Genomic DNA, 23,363 nt, shown 5'->3' on the forward strand with positions numbered 1-23,363 from the left:
AGAGGGAGGCAGAGAGCGTGAACGAGTCGGTGCGCCGGTTATTGATTGGCAGGAGACCAGAGGGAGAGACGAGCCCACGGCGCTGGCACGCTGGCCGAGCTGACGTCCACGGGGTCCACGTTTCGTGACAGAATTCAGGGATAATCGATCCCTAGGATCGCGTGCGGGCCAGGACGCGACCCTTCTCGCGGTAGAGTCGTCCCTTGGATCGAGGACAGTGGTAGCCTGTTGTTGACACGGCCGATGTCACTGATCGGGTTATTAGGGAACGCGGTCTTCGGATCCACGGTGCTCTTGTTGACAATCCCCTCACTTTTCTCGAGGCTCTTCGAGGGTCGGACTAATGGTTGGAGCAATGTCGCTTCGAGAGACCGATGTTCGCTGTTTCACTGGACACTCGAGCCACGAATCACCATAAACGGTACACTACCCTCTGCCTCTCTCTCTGTTCTCCCCCTCTCTCCTGTTCACCCTCTTTCACTGGTCGTGAAGAGCGTTCGAGGCGTATCTCGGCGTGTCTCGCGGCGTTGTTGCCCTCTTCCACCACCCCCGTCGCCCTTCGCTCGCGGTCGCTTAACACGGCACGCTGGTGCGCCCTCGTTCACCCCCTGTCGCCGCACAGGGGATCTCGAGGGAAGGTTCGCGAGCAGCCTCTGGCTTGAGAGAGTTCTCGCGGCCAATATGGCGGATCACGCGCTCACGCGATGCGTTGGCCACCACTGTTGCCTCCGTCGACGGTCCCAGCGACGCTGACGCGAGGCGCCGCGACGCGAACCTACCCGCCGCGCCACCGCCGCCCGTGAAAACGCCGACGCCGACGCAGCCCGGGCCACCGCGCCGCCCCGCGCCGACCCGCGCCGACCCGCGCCTGGCCATGGGTTCACAACACCGATCCTGCGTGCGAACGACCCGCTGATGGACGCTCCCGTCTCGCTCTCTTGCCTTCTCTATCGATGCTAGGGAGAGGGTGAGGCAGACGGTGTCAATGAGACGATGGGACACGGTATCGATGATTTCGAGTTGGTTTCAGCACTCTTCACTCTTTAATCGGCTTCACCTGAGGGTGGTTTCAATTCCGCCTTAATGGCACTTCATTTATGAATCGATGTTTCGAGGCTGTTCAAGCGTTAACCCTTAACTGGTATGGTGTCAATATTATGACATAGTGTAGTAGAATTTGTGTTATTTTATCATCAGAAATAAAGGTTATTATTTTCTATAAGTAATTTACGAAGGTTTTACACAAGAAATATTAAAAATGAAGTAGTCCACCATACTAGTTAAGGGTTGATGTTGGCGATATTATAGGTAATATTCAGGGAAATAAATTTAATTCCCTTTAAGTACTTAAGTTCCAAGAATTCGGAAATTTTGATAGCATCTGATACAGGAATGATTATCTGTTACTTACATGGGGGAGTATTTTAGGGGAAAGTTTGCCGAAAACTTAATCTAGAATTTGCTATTGACAGTAGATAGTTTTGGTGGATTTTATTGCCTGTAGTTAGATCACATCTGTTAGAACTGATAACGCGGAATGAATTCAACGTTAGTGGAATATTTGAGTTATCTTTTTCACCCTAAGTAGAGCATGATCACTGTGTTTATCAGTGGTAAAGTATTGACTGTTAATAAACAAGGAATATTTTCTCTACGATTGCTGTAACAGGTGCCGTTTCCCGTGTCGTTCACGTACAATAGTACGCGTGTGATCTGCGTGAGAATAATAAGCGATGACGCGCACCACGTGCAACACGGTATGACGTAGAGCTTTGACGTCGACGAGGTGCATTTAGTCTTATCACGTACTTCGGAAACTTTCTTCCTTTTCAAATGCTCCCAGCAAACATTTTTCCTTGGAAATGTGCTCAAGACGGATTTATCAAGTAGTAAATTAGTTTTGTATTGACAAAGTTCCTTATAATTAAAGAATGAAAAATTTTCTATTGCTATTTTATAAATTGATTCCTCAGCATTCACAAACTCATAGCTGTTGATTATTATTAATAATTTCTTCACTTTTTTAATCGCATAAATGCGTAAAATTCTCATAGACTAAATATCCCTTAATTTTACAAGAAAATGATCACACACATGCACCATAATTTTCCCTTACGCTCGCACACACTTGCACATCCCCATGCGTCATCTTTTACGCAAGATCGAGTGCCCTTGCTGTCCCTTGCATGCACTTGCTTCTCACTTATTTTTAGCGAACCGTGTACTGTAAAAACATGACAAAATACCACCTCGTTCAATTCACGAATAACGAAGCATTTATGCAGGAAAACGTTGAATATTTTAAATTTTCTGAAACTCTCTTATTCACTGTCTTATAAAACCGAGTTCGTCCTATCATTGAAATTCAGAATTCTTAACGCGAAGGAAAACAGGGGAGGATAGGATAATGGGGTGTCACGGGGTAAAATATTCGATTCATCGATGAAACACAATGGATGCACCAGGTAAAGAATACCAGGACAAATTTGTCTCGATACGATCCCTCATCAGCCTCCAATTCTTTTGTTAAGAATAAGAAACCCTTAATCTTTCCTAAGACACAACAAGCGCGTTAAATTTTCCAAACATTACTAAACTTAGAATTTCATAAATATGTTAATAAAGCTTCTAAAGATCTCCCAATTTGCATATCGAAATTTCAATAGACATAGTATACAATCACCCTAAAATTTCGATTTTCGAACCACGTACGATTGAAGGGGTTGATTCATGCTCCAGTTCTCATTGAGAAAGTCGACCACTTGCATGATAAAGTTGCGGCAAACGACTTCGAACCGAAGCTGCTGGCACCTAGTTCCGTCGAGATCAAGCTTAGAAGGTAGCAAAACGAAAACGTCGACAAGGAAACCACCGAGAACGTCGGCGTTCCCTTCTCGTTGGCAAGGCAGTTACCTGTAGCTCGGCCAAACACACGGACACACCTTCCCGACACCGCTGGGCCTCGTTCTACCAAAGTATTTGTGATCTCCACCAGAAACCATAGAGCCAGAAGACAATGAGGCGATTCCTTTGAGCCTTGACTCTTTTACTGCTTAAATTAAACGCTCGACGAGCGGCTATTATATTCCGTAAATGTTGCCTTTAGAATGGATCAAATTTTCCCTGTTCGTGGAAAATTCCTTATTTTTCTTGCCCCAGTTTCGCTGGCGGGGAGTTCGAGCATAAAAAGAATTGGGGTAAAGTTGCTGATTGAAGGGATTGAGCCCTTAGAACTTCTGAGTTTGGAAGAATCGAAGGGGAGACAATTTTCAGGCTCCGCGCCTGATGATCGATTTCTACGACCCAGATATCGAATTTTCCTATAAATAGAAGGCCTCTGAAAAATGTGTTACTTTTATTCGCTGCCTCATGCTTTGGTGTTACGTTCTTGCTAATGTGTTCAGTGTTCCTTTTTTGAAGAGGATTCATGTGAGGATTCTAGTAGGGCAGGACGCATCCTTGACGTATGTATGTCAGTCTGCAATCTCTCCACTTTGATTAATTTAAAGTCTTATGAAGTTCTTCTGATGGAAGTCATATTTAAATATCCCAGAATATTAATCTCTACTCTGCAATATTTTATTCCACGCTGTTACTGTATTTCCTGCCTTGTGACTTTAATAATTCTATATGTATATTATGATATTACTTGCATTCCCTGATCTTCACCTCTTTGAAATATGAATGTCCCTGAATTTCAATGTTGTACCAAATGGAAGCATTCTGAGTCTACATAGAGAATATCTCAAAAACCTCCAGATGGCGATCGATGCAGAGCCTCGAAAAGCCCTCGACGGAATATCTTAAAGGGTTCAACTTGAAATTTCCCTGATCCCACGACACCCAGCTACCAGCAGTTCCCCCATCGACTTCCGTCACCCCCGTTCTCGAGGCAACAGCAAGATCCAAGCAGGGCCAAAAATACAGCCAGAGGGGCCTGCGAAGACCCAAAAGGTTCCAGACCCTTCCGAGGAAAGGTTCCCTCAAGCAAGGACCTCGAAGGGCCTCCGTAAATTCTCCTCCCTCCCCGGTTGGCAGGGAATCCGCCCCTCTGGCTGCCAGGCAGCCTGCGTCCCGAACACGTGCAGGGAGGTTTAGCTGAGCTCTGCTCATGTGTGTGTCCGTGTTTACGTGTGAAGAAGGAAGAAGAAGATGGGGCCCACGGATGGAGAACTGCACGCACACGCACCAACACGCGTGTGAGGCCATCCGTCGTGGGGCTGTTCGAGTGCAGGAAGGAGCAAGCTGAAACTCCGACGTTTCGAACTGCTCGATTTGCTTTCAAGCTGCTTGGAAAAGTTATACTCTCTAAACAGTCTAGAATAGTCGAATTGATGGAGTTTATTAGATCTTTGTTGTGAATCTTTATGGAATTTCTGGGAATATGATTCAGGTACTTATGTTTAATATCGTCGGGTTGCTGAAACAGGGATAGAATTAAGGAAATATTAAAAGTAGAAAATTATTACGTACATTGAGAGTCTTTAATAAAATATTGTTTAGTATTAGAAAAAGGATTAAGCTCTATTAGGAACTGTGATATTCTTCCTATTGAGTAGTATGATTTTATTTTTTTCATTTTATTTTATTTAGTAATTATGGCACTTGGATTGTATATAATATTAGCTTATTTTTTGAGCAATTCTTTTGCAGCTATCTCGAGATTGACGATTATTGATTTGTGCTGTCTTCAGGTTATATTTGTGATAGGTAGTGGGAAGTAAGTAGCTTGAACAGAAAACTGCATACTTAAATGGAGGAAGAGTAGTACAATCAAGCCTGTAAGAATGTAAAAGGGTTGATTTAACCCCCAAGAAACCTCGTTTTCTTAATTTCTTGTACCTATGACCATCCTTTCATCTAAAAACATAGTCCTAATTACCAGACAAGCAAAAGTACACCTTCCTATATTGAATAGAGTTTTAACTGTTAATTACTATCCCCCTCAAAATTATAAATCATAATCTCAGCTGTAAAATATCTTCCAATAAAAACTTCCAGTATCTACATTTTATATCACACTTCTGCATATCCAGTTAACTCTACTAGCGCTCAGTAGTAACTACTTATAACTAACCAAGAACTAACGACTACAAACCGATGAAAAACCCTGAATTCATTCCTCCCGGGGGTGCAAACTCCAAGATTTCCCCAGCAGCGAATTCTCTGCAATCAGAAATTGAATGTATTCCGTCGTCGTCGCAGGCATCATCCTCGTCGTCGTAGATGTTTTAGCCCGCTGGATGCGTGCGGAGAGGGAGGAGGAGGATGAGGATGAGGTGGAGGAGGCAGAGGGTGAGGAGGAGGAGGAGGAGGAGGAGGCGGAGGAGGAGGGAGGGTGGGAGGTAGCGAGGGGAGGGAGGGTCGGGAACAGGCTCGACTGCTCCCCCTAATACTGCAGGATTGAATGGGCGAGGAGGGTGGTATTGGGTTCCCTCACCCCACTCCCACCACCCACACGCCGCTGCTCCCAACCCACCCGCGCCACCCACTTCTGTCCGCCTGCCACCCCGCCTGCCCACCCACTCGCCACCCGACTGCCGTCGAGGAAACAACCTGCAACCGAACCAGCACAACGTTTTCTCGAACAACGAATTTCCATCGGCGGATCGGCCCTGCCTGGCCCTCTAGGAACACCGTGAGTACCGCTCCAACGCTCCTCTCTCGTCTTTCAGCCTCGTCCCGTGGTTCGCGCGCGCCACGATTTTTCCTACCGCTGGGCCCCCCGGCCCGCCGTCTTCTTCCACCTTTCCCTTCTGTCCTTTCTTCACTCCTGTCTCTCCTTCTCTCGGCCTGTCACCGTGTCGTCCCTTCGAGTCCCTTTTCTGCTCGCCTTTCCGCCGCGGCGGGACATCGAATCGGATCGGATCGATGGAGACACGCCGCGAGAGTGACGGGGACAGGAGCACTAGGAAGAGGAACGAGTGTCGTGTGCATTACTCGAGTGTACGTTCGCGGGTGGAAGGAGCACAGTGTCGCGGGGGTGGAGGCGCAGGATTCGACGCAGTTCTACGATCAAGATCCTTTCCAGGAGGTGACGTTTCGCGACACTGTGACACCTGGAGGGCCTCGACGCGCCAAGGTGGACGCGGCTGCACGATGACTGGACGCGTCTGGCGGGCCGTGTTCTCGAGGGGCTCGCTTTACGCAACACTTGGGTGCGCGTGGAGCGTTCCACTGTGCGTCTTCCACCCACGGCGCGCGTCCTCGCGCGTAGGCAGAGCCGAGCCGCGGGAAGGTAGGCGCGCGTGACGCCGGTCCGCGCGCGAGTGGATCGCGCGATAGTCTTCGTCTCGTCCCGGCGCGAGCGAGGGCCGCTCGATACGGGCTCGGCCGCGTGTGCGTGTCTCCTCTGGCTCTGTGTGCCTGCGTGCCTGTGTTCGTGGCCACTTTCGCGCCATGGCCAGTGTCGGACCGGACGGGACGTCGTTTTGGAGCGTGACGTGGTGGTCCGCGCGCGCGTACCGTCCTCCGAGAGACTATAGTACGGACTCTGCCATTTCTAACTCGCTGCGTGCCCGACACCGTTCCGTTGCGTGTGCACGCACGTGAACATACGCGGGGAAGCGCGCGCGCACACGCCAGAGACCCGCTCGCCGTCCTTGGTTAGTCGGTAATAATTTCCGGATGAATTTGAATGGCACACTGCGCGCGCCTTCTCTCTCCCCACCCTGGCCCCCTTCCCCGTCGCTCCGTTTCCTCGCCACCCCTTCCACTCCTCCCCCCACCGCTTTCTCCTTTTTTCTTCTCTCCGTTCCCTCGGACCGTGTGTATGCCTCCCCCTGGTCTGCCCACCCGCATCTCCCCTCCACCCGTCGACAGTTTTCTTCGGAGACAGCGGTGCTCAACCGGCGCAGAACAGACTCGAGCCACCCTTCCTCGCCATCTGTCGTCTCCGAGGGACGCGTCCCCGATCGCTCGGAGGGGAATATTGATTTATTCGCCGCCTGTGTAACCCCTTCCACGAATACCGAGCGTGCCTGACCACCCCCTGGCACCGCCGTGTACACCGCCGACGCGCAACGAACACGCCGTGCACCACGGCTAGGCTTGCTCTCTCATCCCCCCAGAGTGGGGACCACCCCTCTCCTCCTGTCGTTTTCCACTCACGCGGCCGATCAATACACCCGGCTCGCTCCTTCTTCCTCATTCCGAGCGAAAGCGTAAGAAGAACTGCGTCCTTGCTACCGATCGAAATGAATTGGAGTGGGGGTTGGATCTAGATCGATGAGGATTTGGGGATGTGGATCATTGGGGGTTGTTTTGTTGGTTTTTTCTTTGGGATCGGATTGCGTTTACCGATAGAGAGTGATTTGGTCGTGACACTTTGCATGCTAGTTGAGTTACTGGGAATTTTGGCTGAGGGTGTGGAGAGGTAACTCGATTTTGGGAATGTTGATTTGGAGAGGGTTGTTGGTTGGGTAGTTTCTAGGGATGTGGAAGTTGGGTTCTTATTTTGGGAAGTTTTTTCGAGACGAAGTCGTGATTTGATGAAAATTTGAGCTTTGAGTGATGAAGTAGTCCAGTATCCTATCTTGTGAGTAATGTCTTTTTTTTTAATATCTTGTTTTCTAAAGGGTTCAGAAATTTTGTAGATGAATGCCATTAGACACTGCGGTTTAACTTTTGAATAGCATCGCGATGAAAGATCCCGGCACACTCGCTTCGTTTCCTACTAAAGAGGAATTTCCCATGTTCAGGGTCGAACGGTTTCAAGGATCCCTCTTAGCGATCGAATTTACCCTGACGTTTGGAGGGTGGGCGATAGAATTGGCGATCGTGTTTTAGCTAATTGAGTTCTGGACTTTTGTTGAACGTTGCCTCGAGCGACGGAGTAATCGAGTAACAGAGTAATTGATCTCGGCCATTCTTGGAGTTTGATTGGTGGGATCCCTGATGAAAGGGATGCTTTTTCGATCTGCTTTTCTAATTTATCGAAAAAATATCAGGCAGTCTATAAAATACTTTAAAGATTACCCCTCGATGAAAAGCTTTCTCACTGCAAAATTTCAATACTCTATTGAAGAAGCACCCTTTACACTTCCGTCAAAGAACCGAAGGCTTGCTCTCGTTCAAGGTATAAGTGAAGATCGATACCACTTTTCAGTCAGTCTCGAAATTGTACCACGGTCCAAAGGCGAAAGATTTCCCGTTCATGAATATTTAACGCTCTGTAACACAATGGGGGGTGGTTTCCTCCTCCCCCTCCCTCGTTCAGGGATGTAGCCGGTAGGGAAGAGTTAAGACTGCTCACGCTCGAGTGAATTATAAAGTGGCCTTAAAACTTTCGATCGAGTTTCACAAGATCCTCGTGAAATATCCGTAATTGCTCGCCCGTTCCTTCTTCATTATTGCGGTCCCTTTGAGAAGTACACCCGCCTTGAGTACTTTCCCAACATTCTTCAGTATTCCTGAACCGTTTCCTACATCTACAAAGTTAAATTCTTCTAGCGGACAAGGAACAAAATATTACACAATTTCTCTCTGATCCTTTGACTACTGAAGGATGCAAGTAATTCACAGAAATTGTCTGCCGTAATTTCTTCCTTTGCAAATCGGCATTCAAGAGAAAGGAATTGAAGTTTAATTGGATAAAAATTTACAGAGTTAGGTGAGTGTGAAGCACCTCTGCTTCCATGGATTCCTTCATTCGAATCATAAAATCGCATCTAGAGTTTCCTCTCAGGCCGATAGAAGAACGTTCGTCTAGGCACACCCGTCGCGCATAGTAATTACTTCACGTGGGTGTACTTGATTTCCGTGAGCCTCTAATTGAAGATCCGTAACGTCAATCGGTGCTCCTAAACGCTCTGTTACAAGCCCCGATTCTAATCCCGTCGCACCACTCCCGTAGAGAACTCGTTAGCGCCTCTGAGAGGAAGCTTTGCATCCTCGCGAATTCTCCGTATTTAGGAGTCTAGAGTCGCGAGCATTGAACCTCTATTTGCAATGAACAGTGCGGAACTGGCGTTGGTATTATGTTGCCGTTGCTTTGTTCGCTTTGGAGCGTGGTAAATGGAATCGGAGAGGCTGTGCACTAACTTAAAAGAAATATGTTACTTAATAGGTATTATTTCTTTTATAAGAAAGAGAAAAAGGAAGGTTTCCAATCATTTTCGAATACAAATTTAGATAGAGATAGTGTTATTTAATTTATGTACAAGTGGGTACGTGACTTAATGTGCCAACTCAAGCTGTAAGAAGTATTATTACTAATAAGAGTATCAATATTTCCCTTTCTATGCTCCTGAGGATAAAATTTTGAAGGTGCATTTGCAAAGTAGAGTACTGCTTTTAGGAACGAGATGTCTCACCGAGTTGCAGCTGAATATATAAGAGATAAGAACGAGAGGGGACGAAGTGATAGATTCCAAGGAATCCTAAGAGTTTACTTACAAAATACCCGTATCCACTTGACAAAGCGTCGATTTTCAAATTTTTCCTCGAATATTCCGTATGGATAGGAGATAAATTGAAATATCGTGTCGCGGATCAAAATACAGCAGAAGAATTCATTTTTTATAGAAAACGTTACAAGGAACTTCCATTATTTTTAATCGTTGCTTGGACGTCCTCCTATCACCGACGCAGTCCAAACTTCGAAAAATTGAAATTCCCGAGCGCGACAATATTTCACGCCGTATGCTCCGATAGCAGACCCATAAATTCGCGAGCCGATCGAAATTTCCCAACGATACATCGCCACTTAGCACCAGGAACGATTGACTTCGGGCGAAACTGGGACGCGAATCCGACGGGAGTTTACACGGTGATGCATACACCGTCGAGATTTACGAAGCTACCAGAATTTCACAATCCTCCTTCCGAATCCATCGCGAAATCGTCGTTTAAATTCGTCTCGAAGGACACCAGCCACAGCATAAACAATTTCCATCCGTATTACCTCACCCTTGTCTACTCTCATCTAAATATTCCTCTACGAAAGAGGGAAACTTTCATCTGAATAATACATCCCATTCCACTTAACGAAAATCCAGCATTCTGTGCATTTCCGGTGCGTTACCTCGATAAGAGTAATGACGTAATCCTGCTGGTTACGCGAGTCAACCATTCGACCCGAGAAGAGGAGCGAAATCCTCGGACGCCTATTCCAAGATTCAATTAAGATTCGATGACCCAATTAACCGACGTCCCTCTCATCGACTCGACCCCAATTGGCCCTCGGCAAAGTTTACGCTCTTGTAGAAGCGACAGAAGCAGGGTATATACGCGTGAAAGAGTTGCCGCGGGCTGGCCCCGAAATTTAAGGTCAGAGGTGGAGAGGAACGGTGGAAAAACGGACAGGGGGACAGCGTTTCGAGGGATTATTAGTCGTAACCCGACTTACCGCCCCGTCTTCGTTCGCAGGTAGACGAGCGGGAGAGTTTATTGTTCCAAGGATAGTGGGTGACCGCTGAGGGACTTCGGAAATGGAGGGCAGCGGCACGGGAATTAGCAGGCTGGACTGCTACGAGGATATGTTCAAGGAAATCACTAGGAAACTGTATGGAGAGGATCCTGATCACAGAAGTGAGTCATTATACTGGGTTCTTAATATTATTAGGAATAAAATTCTTATAAAATTAGGTTCTTAGTTTTACAAAGTGCCTCGTGGAGTTCATACTTTTGCTTGTGAAGTTCATACTGAATAATTTATTATGAGGCTAAATATGACGTGGATCTAAATTTAAGAGAAACTCAAATTTCGAGGTATTCTAGGGAATCTGATACTTATTTAGTCCTCATCTGTATTTGGCACAGCGTCCAGCGTGCAGAACGAGTTCGAAACCTCGGTATCGTACAAGAACGACGACGATACCGGAAACGGCACCGACGGAAGCGACGATGGGAATTGGACATGTGAGGAGGAGCCACTGAAAGGGACCGATGGCAGTCGCATCGCGGCTTATCATGCTGGAAAAGCTACATGGAGATGCTACGAATGTGGTTGGTAGACAGCTCTTCTTCCCCTATCACCTCGAAATACTTGAAAACTTCCTACAGTAAAACCTCTCCAATTGAAGAATCCTTAACCATCAAACCACCATTCAGAAAATTTACTTTTCCTATTAGGGGAACGGAGGAACGGAGCCTCCTTGCGGTAGCTAAGTGAATTAATTCGAGTCCCTTTTAGCAGAGAAGCGTCTGGCCACCTTTGAGCGACGAACAGTGTTTAAATGTGAGTCACAGAGGTCCGCGCAATTAGTATAACGATGTTGACGACATAGTCGAATTTTCGTTGCGCTGAGTCGAAAATAACGGGTCAGGGGATACGAATGGTCTCTGAGTTAGATTGACACGGAATTGAAGAGGTCAACAATACAGGAACACCAAAGCTGTTCGGTCCTTCCTCGGACAAAGACGGTTTTATTGTCCTCCTGAGGGGCGAGGGGGTGGAGCGCCCCTTCGGTAATTTCCAGAATTCTGTGTCATCGAGGCGGCTTAAGGTTTTGCGTGCTTTGGCGATGGGAGACAATGGCAACTCGCATCAGGGTCTAAATATCCTTAAGCTGGATAATTGTTGCTTTTCTGCCTGTTTTCGAGGAGTCTACAGACTGTTAGCTCGACGCTTTGCTGAAGCAAAGTGACGTGAAATCCAGTGAAAATTACGATAGGAGCTGAAAGTGTTAAGACTATTATGAAAAGTCTTTCACTTTGAGTGCAATTTGTTGAATAGGTGCTTTACAATTTATAAATTAGAATCTTGAGTTAATAAAATTTAGAACTATAGGATAAGTAATTCAGAAATTAGATTATTTAGAGCAAAATCAATTCCCACATTTTGCAATTATTATCACAAGTGATATAGAAATGCTCTCTCCTTCTTGAAACTTCGAGTATTTACATACAGTTGACATTTGGAATTGTGTTTCTATTTCTTATGTGTACTTCTGAGCACGGGTAGGTCATAGTTCGTCTAGTATAGTTCCTTCTATCAGATCAGATTCATACAGGTTGTCAGTCTCTGTTGATCCGTCGATATGGAAAATTATATCAACCCAATTTTCGGATCTTCTTTTCTCAAGATTGAAGCTAAGTATAAATTCTGTTCCCAGCAACCTAACCGATACTCGAAAATATCCTCTACTAGAAATCCAACCTCACAAACCCAGTTTTCCAAAAATTAATCAAGAACTACTGAAAATCTATTTACTTACAGTACTCCAACCCCCACTCTTGTAGGTACCCAACCACCCAGTCCAACTCCCCCAAAAAACCCTCAACCCCACCCCCCCTCGATCCCTCGAGGCGAACCTTCACGAGACCCTTCCAAGGGTACCGGGAGGAGGAGGTGGGGGGAGGTGAAGGAGGGTCGAAAGGTGGTAGGTTGTTGGTATAATTGACGAGTCCCATTGTCCAACAGGCGACGTGATGGGCGGCGGACCGCGCGACGTCGCCGAGCACTTTATGGAGCTTCATTCCTCGAGGATCCTCGCTGACGACAGCAGGAACAGGCACCATTCGCCGCGCAAGGATTACCTGCAGTCTGAGCTGAAGGTCGAAGACGTGATTACGTACCTGGAGAGGCTACGCGAGCGAGCAGAGCGGGTCGCTCCGCCGTCCAGACGGACGCAGGAGACTCAAACAGTTCCTGCTGCCCTGTTGCCTGTCACGTCGACGTTCCTTCTGCAGGAGTTACCTTCTTCCCCTGCACCACAGCACCTTCATCAGGTAAGTTCTGAGAAACACATGGTACCAGTGAGAAGTAGACTGCTGTTGAATGTTGTGTGAGTGAATGTAGAGAGGTTATTGGTGGTGTTGGCAGGTGGTACAGCGATGGGGGGAGTAGGAGGAATCAGATGGTACCATGGTTCATCTGAGAAAATTGGGTAAAAGGGATCTGGGATTGGATTCTGTAATTTGAAGATTACTGGTGAAAGGGATTATATATAATACCAGGAGTATATTTATGTAGTAGAATTATAGTAGATAGTTTCATGAAGACAGTAAAGTAGTTAGTAAAGTGATATGTGAATTGATTTGTTTTTCACTTGTTGAAGTACAGTAGTGAGAATTTAATATGAAAAGTTCCATTATTAGAAGCTTTAATTTCTGAAAGGAACATTAGTACGTGGAACATTCGTGGCGCAGGAAGTAGTATTTAATATCTCTTAAAAGTGGAAACTAATTGAAACTCTATAATAAATGTATTTCAATATTCTCTTCCAAACTAACATCCATCTAACTTTACAGAACACCACAACAATGCCGACGTCAGCCACAGTGTCCGCGAGCGGAAAACGATACACATGTCCGTACTGTCCTTACGGAACAGACCGACGCGACTTGTACACACGACACGAGAATATTCATCGCGAGGAGAAGCCATTCCACTGTTACATCTGCTACAAGCCATTCAACCGTGCCGACCACGTGAAGAAACATTTCCTCAGAATGCACCGAGAGCACGGCTACGAGCTCTCTAGGATACGCAGACCGGCAGGATCGAGTGCACCAAAGCCTCTGCAACAAGACTCTGCTGCAGGGACCACAGGTACAGCGAACACGAATGGCCAGCAGCAGCAACAGCACACGAATTACTCCTCTGGGTTCAACAATAATAAGAGTTACCAGCTGCAGCCAAACCCTGGCAGTGGCGCGACTGCTAATACAGCAGGGATCTATCAGGCGACCACTATGCCTGCGCCAAGTATTATGCAACCGGATGCAGTGAACTGCAATACTGGGAGGAGGGTGCAGAATGGAGGCTGCAACAGCAAGAGTCATTTGAAAGGTGGTTCTAAAGGTGCTCAGGAGCGGAGGTGAGGTTTCAGGGAAAATTTAAGCTGCGTTTAATTATGATATTAAATTTAGTAGTGTAACATTGAGAGGTACTCCTTTGAGGTAATTAAGAAACTAATTTTTACACTTGATTGACATGCTTTGTAATTTTAGGTACACATGCTGTTACTGTTCTTGGAGCGGCGTGGACAATTGGTGCTTGAAAAGACATCTTAATACGCATCTGAAACCCTTTGCATGCACTCTGTGCGAGTACAAAGCTGCACGCGCTGAGCGTCTTGCGACACACGTGCTAAAAGTGCATAACAGGAGGCAGTGCTCAAGGTGCTCGTTCCTCGGCGAAGATGCGGCACAGTTGCAGATGCATCAGTTGCACGTGCATCGTGTCAGCAGTGCCAACGCGCCTGCAACGTCCACAGCTCAAGCCCCACCGCCACCGAATAATCGTCATCAGCAAGCGTTGCAGTAAGGATGCATTTTTACCTACTGAGTCAGAGTAATATAATTTGAGGGTGGATTTTCACGAGGAAACTTTTGTTTCTGAAAGTGCAGTTAAGTTATCTAGAGATTTGAGGGTGGAATACTGTTATAGTAATATCAAGAGATATTATTCTGTACCTCGCAAGGTAATTTTGATTTTAGAGGAAATTTACATAAGCAGATTTCTATTACCCAAAGATTTGAATAGTTATTTCCTCTCATTTATGGAGTACTAACTCTTTACTCTGTAATCAATTCCACACGTGACGTTAATGATGTCTGGTCGTATCTCTTCTAAGTAGTATCATTTCATTAATTACGATGCACTCTCATCAGTTTGATCACTTTCTCTTGACTAGCTTTCAAAAGCTTCGGTAGGTACTAGAACCACAATAGAGATGTTCCACGAACAAAAGGGACCGCTCAGGATGCTTCCGCAGTTAAGTCCGTCAGAACTCAACGAGCACTCATTGACTTTCAAATACCGACATTTCTCCGTAACAACCACTGTTTGTAGCGGTCTCTGGAACGATTATTGCAATTGCTCTTTGATCACCGCGGATTCTTGCCGCAGGTGCCCTCTTCCGCGAACACCCCTTTGACCGCATTTTAATCGCCCTCTCTATTCATACCACTTCTTCGCCAGTTATCAGTACTCTCCAAAGACTCCGAACACTCGTTCCATTCTACTTTTGCAATTCAAAAGACAACAACTGGATCTGCAAAAGATAAATTCCACCGTCCCCCCGAAAAGTTGATCAATTCTTTTCATCGATTTCAAGCCCCGCTGTGCCCCATTTACATCGCGGAGCGCAATCACTCTTCGCGAAAGGAACCCTCCAAAGACCACCCCCCATTCAATAAATCGAACCGTGATGTCATCCCCAGCTCATCCGCCGCCTCTAATCACTCTGAAACCCGATGGAACGACAGGAAAACGAGAAATTCGGTGGCGCACGAAACGGATGGCTGGCTGGGATTCTCGTCCAGCTCTCGTAACATTTTTCCTCCGCGCCAGGCCGTTAATTGAAGTCAGATCGAACGGGGCTGTAAATTCACGTCGGCGTGTTTGGTTTAGCCTCGCGCGCCAGTTTCACCGGGCTGACGCGGCCCGAATGCACCGTCGCGCCTCCGGAACCGTGCCATCGGGAAATTCATTAAAACGATTTAATTGGAAGTCGATCGCGCCGACTGATCCCCGTTACTTTTTCGCCCGCGCCGCACTCCCAGGCGCAGAGCAAACACGTGTAACGAGCGCTCGACGGGTTTAAACTTCGATCGGGACCCCACTCGTGTTTCTCTTTCTCGTTAGCTGCTCTTTACACGGAATTATTCACGATCGTGCACATTTCCCACCCGACCGGACGGGGTCTGTCGATCTCCCGTCGATCGGGAACCGTGGTTGCTGCGAAAATTAACTGTTTGCTTTGGATTTCCAGCGAAACGCTTTGTTTTGGCTTCGATTAGAGTTTCAGGATGGATTGAGGGAGAGTTTTTGCTTGATTTTTCGTTACAGGCGTTTTTAGACCGTGATTAATAGTTCTGTTAGTGTTGAAAGGGAGGAGGGAGGTTTATTTATTGCGAAAGGGTATGAGGGTTCAGGAGATAGTGTTGTTTTTGACTCTATTGTTTATTAGTATCTCGAGAATTGCAGGACTCGTATTCTATTGCTTTTTTATTGATCTTCCTATTGCTTCGAAATTTTTAACTAATGGTAACTTAAGATCTACTTACTCTGGAGTTAAGATTGAATTTAAATCTAATTCTAACTTTAATTTTATCTCCATTTCTGACTCCATTCATATTGAAAGATATTTTATTTCAAAAGCAGTTTAGCAAATACTAGTAACTGATTATCTTTCGCGAAAATATGAATCACGGTAGTACAGTAGCTCATCGCTAATTTGTCGATGGCATTTATTTATCGTTAATTACCGAATTTACAGCCCTGCGGGAGGAGGTCGACCGCCACCTGGTCCGCCAGTTTTTCCAGCACCAGCGCCAGCAATCGCACCTGCTACCACCGTGATACCACCGACAACGATTCTCGGGTAAGCATACTGGCATCCCTGTTATCCGTGCTACTTGTCTGCTTTTATTTTCACCCCCACAACTGAAATTTTCACATACGTGTTTCATGAATTATCCACGCGAATTTCGATGTCACTTCTAGATAGTGGGAAGTCGAGTTGTACAAATGTCTGTCTTATCACAGATGCCTATTGTTAAAGTTTGTATAAAATTTTATTTTTTAAAAGTATTTCTCTTCTGTATAAACCTGGACAAATGTATGGAGTATAGAGGAGTATTTATTTTATGAAATATGTATTTTTTAGAAACCTCTAACTCTGGCAGTCTGATGAAAATAGACATACATCACTTTTAGTAGTTCTCGTGTTAGATTTGTGCCACTCACTTCTTGGAATCTTTCATCTGTTATATTATTTAGAGTTGAACTGACTATTTTCCACGGATGAGTATACTTTCTAAGGAAAATATCTATCAGTGGAAATTGTTTTTAAATCAAATTAGCATTAATAGCATCTAGAATAGAAATGAATCGTTACCAACGTTGGCGAGATCTTGCTTTATGTGTTCAGTTGCGATTTCGATTCCCGCGCTTTTTTTTTCAAACTCTATGTTAGTTCATCTCGCTGGGTCGACATTACCTGCAGCAGGTCGCAAGCAAAAGTCGTGTCAAATTTTGTTATTCAAAAGAGCAGTATTTGACAAACAATAATTACATATCTTCCCTCAGGACTCTAAAGAGATAGCTAGAAAAAGCGCGGTCACATGTGACAATCAAGATTAAAATCAGAGAGAAAAATTGCGATCTGCCTGCAGTGCACCCACTCCCCTCCTCTCCATTTTCTGTTACGTTGCAGCGTCATTTTTTGGTTGGACGTTTTTTCCGTTTGTGCGTGCACGCTTCGTTTCGTTTGCTTCTCGGTGTGCCGCAGGACACGCGCGTCCTCGCTTTGACTGTTGTTCACCGTTGCCTTTCTCTCTCTTTGTGTAAACAAAAAAAGCCAGAAACAGATAGAATAATAATAATAATAAAAAAAAAAGAAAACGTCTCTGTCGCCCCGTCGACGGGCGGTCGTTCACTGGTAGAAAAATGACGCGAACGTAACTTATGGAACAGTGCCGCGGTGGTTGCAGCCACGAGATGGTAAACTCCCCTGCAACTGCAGCGACAATGGCGTACCCGACCTTGGAAGAGGAGAGGAGGCGGTCGAGCGAGCACGATCACGACCACGACCTCGTGGACCAGCCCAAGGTGGGCCGTCGCGACGCCAAGCCCGAGCCGTGCGTCGTCTGTCGTCGCGTCGGCGACGAGCACCCCGATGAACGCGTCGTCGAGCCTTGCAGCGCTTGCGATCGCAGCTCTAGACCCTCGGCCGACACTGCTACTGTACTTAATCGTGATTTTGCGTGCAGCTACCGAGCAGTTCCCGAAGCGACCGAAGGCCAGTCAGCCAGGGAGCCATTCGAGTGGTCTTGGAGCATGGACAGCCAAAGGAAGCCGAACGAGAGGCGATCGAGGAAGCAGAGCCAGCCCAGAAAGGTGACATGGAACCAGGAGTTCGAGGATGACGATCCAATCGCTCCTGACGCAAAGAGTCAGGAAAGTAAAGAGACAGACTCGAGTCCTAGGCCAGGGAAGAAGGTCCTCAGGTTCAATGAGCTCAGGAAGAGGTATACGAGAAGATACGCTGGAAAGAGGCTGCTCAAGTGCCGCTTGTGTCCTGACGACTCGCCTGCCAGGGGATCTGTTTGCCGACCTTATCACACTAAGGCCTCTCTGGCACTGCACAAGCTCTGGAGACATGGCAGACGCAAGAGGACCTTGAAGAACAGCGTGACCAAGGAGCGTTCGACATCCCAGGTGTCTTCTATTACCTTGAAGGCTACCGTATTCACCAGTCCTAGCTATGGGTACCATAGATAACCCTCGTTGAATTGGAGGAAGATATATTCTTGGTTCCTGGGGGCGTAGTGAAGGGGTTCGAGGGTGGATCTTGGAAGACAGTACAGTGGAAGTTTTTTAAAAGAGGGTGAAGATTTTTTTATACTTTAAGATTTCGTCAAGTATTGATTTATATTGATGAGCTTTGTGATAAGTATTGATGTGAACCTCAGCTGATATTGTGTTACATTATACCTGTTTGTGATAAGGTAAAAATGTTTATAATATCGTATAGAGAATTCACAGTTTTTTGCTTTATTGATCTAGAGTAAGTTATTCTTGAATCTTTTTTAGAACCTTCTATAAAAAATTTGATTACCAAAAGGACTATGACTGCCCTGTACCAGTTTTAAGGTTAATGCATTATCATCCAAGATCCACGTACTCGACTGCAATTTTTGGATTCAGGGTATTTAATACGATGCCTCTCGTTGCATCTCAGAGTGCAACCTAAACTAAGATGACGTGCTTCTGAGGAATCTTGGTGTCTCTAACCCCAGGTCACACTCTCGTGTCCATCGAATCGGACGCTCTGCAAAGGTTCCGAGTGATGACTCCGTCAGAGCCAACGAAGCTGGTAGATAGAAAAGAATTTCGTTGTAAGAATAATCGTCGAATGCGACTGTGAGAATATAGTTCGCCTGAGGAAACCAAAAGAGTCCCGCTACCTTGAAGAATGGGACACAGCGAAACTTTAGGATTTAAGTGAGACTAATCGAAAGTACCTTGACTCGTGTTTCCTCTCGATTATTACTGGTCCCGTAACGCGATTAAACGAGGACGAGGAAACCTTAACGCACCGTGACCATATTTTCATGTAAAAATAACGCGCGAATTAAAGATGTCAATGTCCTTTGAATCGATGTCCTGTGCATTTGTCCATCGTCCATTACGCGGTTAATTTTGTTCATTTTCTCTGGAATCAACGGCTGAGAAGAACGCTCACGGATGTAGTTAGAAGGGAAACGAAGAGAAGATCGAGCAACGCGAACACCGCGACGCACTTGATCCGGCAAGCATTTTTATATAAGGGATATTTGTACAAAAAACCACTGTCTTGTTTACGTTATTATATGAAATATATTATATCTATTGTACTTAAGCAGAGGACTCGAGCGATTGGAAGTTCGTAGATTCTTAGAAAACCGAGTGAAGGAGTTACTCTGGGAGTCTGCGAATTTTAGTGTTTCATTTTTTACACCCTTTCCTTTGATTAAAGATTTAATAGTCTAAGGTACATCAAAGCTTATTTTAAAGTTGGTCTGAAGAAGATTTGGAGAAGGGTAATTAATCTTAAATGAAAAATTTAATAAAATCACTATCTTACCATAAAATATCAACCACAAAATTGATGAGACTATTTGTTAGCTCAAGTTACTGATAAAGTACAGAACCCCTGAATGTAGGCAACCTCACTCAAAGGTCCTTTTAAGATCTACTGAAATCTAAGGTATTTTTCACAGTCAAAGTAGAATATTGTTAAACAAAAATTAATATCCTTTTAGATCTTATTTTTACCATATTTGTATACGTACATTGTTAACAAATTGCAAGGAATTGTATATAACCACCTAGGGAAGGCAGCCTAGCGTTACTCTATTGGTGATAAAAGGCTTGCCTCCTCCAAGGCGACAATCTTAAAAGAATTGCAGTGTTGAGTGACGGTGCCCGTACATTTTCCGTGTTTTTAGCATTCTCTCGACGATCTCACGCGAAGGAAACACGGCGGATGCGTCTAAAAAATGCAGAGACGCCGTTTTGAAATTCAAGTCGTAAATTATGAGGCAAGCGAGAAGGTTTTCGCAAAACGGGCACAGCGACTGCGCTCGTAATTCGTTTCGCTTGAATATATGGATGAGTCTACTCGCTTTGTCACTTTTACCAGGTCTAAATTTTCAGCGTTCACAGCTCGCCGAGCGTTCAGAAATGATGCTTCAACTTCCTCGAAACTTCTGGACGATCGAGTGATACCTCTAAGCGGGGTCATTTGAATACTTCACGCTTGTTGCCGCGAAAATGAGAGAAGAAACGATTTAAAAAGTGGAATTCCTCTACGGATAAAATATTGTATGTCCCGGTGGAAAATAACCCTCGAGGAAATTTTCCTGGTTGAATTCTGGAATTGCTCGCAGGGTTTTTTAAACAGTGACCACGTAATGTCTGCGTGACACCTGCATTTCTCTTTGTGTCCTATGGAACACCGAGTTTTGTCCTTACTGCAAGAGAATATTACCAGTTGCGAAGCGTAGTTGCGCTTTTCTCCTGAAAAGAATTATACAATTATTCTTAAAGTAGAGAGCGATTACTTTTTCAAGTATTAAAGTCTTGAAGCGAGGTATATAGAAAACGAATGCTTAGAATTCAAAATAAGACGCTGCAACTTTTTATTATCTCGTAAAAAGACTTCGGGCTCCTAAGAACCTAAAGAACCTCGGTGCAAACTTCTTTTTTAGCACGCCCTTTTCAATCTTTGGAAGCAACTTCGCGCCAAGAGGTTACATCACGCGGCTCCAAACAATAGAATAAGTCAGACGATTTTGTCTGAGTGCCATAACCTGTGTCAAAAAGAATTCTTCTAAAAAATATCAGATTTTCTTTTCACGAGATCCCCAAAGAATTAACTTCTAGTTTGCATTAAATTTGTCACCTTTTTAGAGAGTTTTCTTAAATAAAGGGAACGATGGTGAAGGTGGATACTGGAACCGAAAGCTCCCAAGTCATTCACTATCCCAGTGCGAGCATCAGTCGAATGGAAAACCCCGCAGAGAACGTGAAAACCGAAGCTCGAAGCGGAAGCACGCGACCTGTCGCAAATTTCGCCCTATCGGGTCAACCACCGAGGAAACTAACCGCTGAAGCGAAACAGGTTAGGAAGAAAAAAAGAATCGAAAAGAAGAACGTCGCGTGAGTGTACGCTTGGTCGCAGTCGCATGCGAGCCGCCGATTTATGCGGATTAGTTTAATGGCTTCGCGAGTCGCGACTGCTCAAAATACGCGAGCGATCGTACACGTCTGGCTGTTGATCCTGATGCGCGATTAACGCTGTTAATCGTTCGGTTCGTTCCGGGTTAATTGATTGGAAATTGGCGGGGGTTGGTTAATGATCGGTGAATCTGAACCTTTTTTTGTTTTTCGTTACAGGGATTGGTGAAGTCTAGGGATATTTTCATTCTTTTTTTAAAAGAAACAAGCTTTACCAGATCCCATAAATAAAATTTGTGTACCTCAACGAGTGCGTTAAAAAACTGCAAAATAAAAAGCTCGCTTGTATAAATGCTACGTTCTACTTATCGTTCCAAGGTGTAGAAACGTCAACCTAATAGAATACAAAATTCAGTGCTCGCACCGTTTAGCAATTCCTAAAGAAAACGACGCGGAAGTTATCCAATATGGGGTTGTTAGCGCATTCTTGAGGTCGTGAACGATGAAAGTAGTGGCAAACGCGATCCTCCTTATGTTTGAACCGCCTCGCCTCCACCCACTAAGGAATGCACTTGCGAGCGAGTCATACGCGACCACGTAAAGCGTATTCATGAATGAGCTGGATATCCATAGGACAACAGGGTCGCGTAATGGCGCGTAAATTATGGCGACGGCCCTATCTTCGAAAAATACACTGTGCGTTCTCGGCGTTAACGACACTCCCGTTATCGTCCTCGCGCAGGATCACGATTATCTGGAGGTTACATTACTTGGATGCACTTGCGACACTAATTCGCGCGAATTCCAGTGACAAATATTAGAAGGAGCGCGTGTTGAAAGAGGGAATTGAGAAGAATAGATAAAATTTCGGGGAGCACCGCGCAGAAAATTGACCATTTGTTTGAGTTAGTGAAACCTTTTTGGGGAATGGAAATCGGACGTTATATGCGTAATAGGTTTTAGAAAGTGAATATTTAAATACGAAGCGGTGAATTAGAGGAAACGGGTCCAGGAGCATAAAGGGTGTATATTGGAAAATTTACTGGTAAAAAATAGAAAATTGGGAGGAGTACCATTAATGATCTACTTGTAACGATGCGCGAAGAAATTGCGCTGCAGATGGCATCGGCGTTGAAAGTAGTGCAATTAAAATGCAAAGCGCATTTCGCGGGCGTAAATGAGGTACAGATAAACGATTACGAGCATCAGCGGGGCAAAAAGATGTAAAGGAGGCGAATTCATCATTTGGTTGCACTTGGCGAATGCGAGTTCCCAGACATTTCAAAATGCATCTGATTAAGGAATTAAAAAGGGCTTGCTATGAATATTCATGCGCTAATGCTGCACACGTAAAGATGAAAATGTTATCGTATAGAAAGTAGGCGTTTCTCTGAGATCGATTCAGTGTGTTGAATGCTTGAGTGTTCATTTCCACGGATTTTAAACCATCTGTTCTCTGCACATACGTAATCATATTACAACAGCATATAGTAATTTTATGCAGATTTGGTACTTTAATTTCCTGAGGATATGGGAAATATTAAATTCTCTATAATATCGGCAGCTTCAAATTTTGTAAAATATTAGAGAACCGAAGTAAGCGATTTCCTGAGGGCTCAGAGTATTATAATGATTATTTACTACACCTGTTGTTGAAGAAAACTGATATGATTCAAGAGTACAGAACACGGGGAAGGAAAATCTCGCAAAGAAGCTAAGGGGAAGACAGAAGAGTCGAGTTCCAAGTTTCGAGAGTAGTACAAGCCCCTCGAGTGTACTCCTGTCGCAACTTTGCCGAAAAATTTGCTCATATTTATTGAAGTACGCGGCAGTGTTAACATAAATTCGCAAGTTTCGCCCCATCCGTCCCCTTGGCGTACGAGTTCTCATCACCTGAGCCAACCATGGCATCCCCTATTTCGTGGCGAAGACATTTGTAGAGTTAAGCCCGCACATTCGCCAAAGTAATACTTCCCAAAGCATTGACAAAAGATTTACATGAAATTTTCTCTTTCTGATAAAAATATATAAAGACGGTCAGACAACTTAAAACGCTTTTTTCTAGCTACTTCCCAAACTATAAAAATAGATTATGCATCGATTAAACAATGTGCATTTAATAATTTTAATCAGTAAGCCTTATTTGAGATATTAGAGCCAGGATGTTAAAAAATAAAGATACTGTTTATAGAGGATCCAGCTAACAAGAGGACTCTGAGGGATCATGTAGCATTTAGCCAAGAACCTC

The 23,363-nt window shown here is 45.1% G+C and overlaps 1 protein-coding gene across 4 annotated transcripts; it reads left to right on the plus strand.

The window, feature by feature from the left end:
• Window positions 1–5,552: 5,552 nt before the first annotated feature.
• Chn (zinc finger transcriptional factor charlatan) lies at window positions 5,553–19,177 on the plus strand. Of its 4 annotated transcripts, none has more exons than XM_076378668.1 (8): window positions 5,553–5,638; window positions 10,369–10,530; window positions 10,762–10,947; window positions 12,365–12,672; window positions 13,195–13,763; window positions 13,897–14,208; window positions 16,170–16,274; window positions 17,386–19,177. In XM_076378668.1, exons 2-8 carry the CDS (start codon window positions 10,431–10,433, stop codon window positions 18,173–18,175), a joined length of 2,370 nt encoding a protein of 789 aa, XP_076234783.1. In that variant the 5' UTR covers window positions 5,553–5,638; window positions 10,369–10,430; the 3' UTR covers window positions 18,176–19,177. The 4 variants fall into 4 exon arrangements, with proteins under 4 accessions (XP_076234783.1, XP_076234786.1, XP_076234785.1 ...); XM_076378671.1 differs by having other exon boundaries at window positions 17,665–19,177; XM_076378670.1 differs by lacking the exon at window positions 5,553–5,638 and adding an exon at window positions 6,454–6,605.
• The last annotated feature ends 4,186 nt before the right edge of the window (window positions 19,178–23,363 follow it).

The sequence above is a fragment of the Calliopsis andreniformis genome, chromosome 5, assembly GCF_051401765.1.
Source record: "Calliopsis andreniformis isolate RMS-2024a chromosome 5, iyCalAndr_principal, whole genome shotgun sequence".
NCBI lineage: Eukaryota > Metazoa > Arthropoda > Insecta > Hymenoptera > Andrenidae > Calliopsis > Calliopsis andreniformis.

Bases quoted from the DNA above. Each gene is read 5' to 3' on its own strand.
- Chn (XM_076378668.1), top strand. From the start codon at position 10,431: ATGGAGGGCAGCGGCACGGGAATTAGCAGGCTGGACTGCTACGAGGAT. The intron at 10,531-10,761 runs GTGAGTCATTAT...TATTTGGCACAG, and splicing joins AGAGGATCCTGATCACAGAA to CGTCCAGCGTGCAGAACGAG. The intron at 14,209-16,169 runs GTAAGGATGCAT...CCGAATTTACAG, and splicing joins CGTCATCAGCAAGCGTTGCA to CCCTGCGGGAGGAGGTCGAC.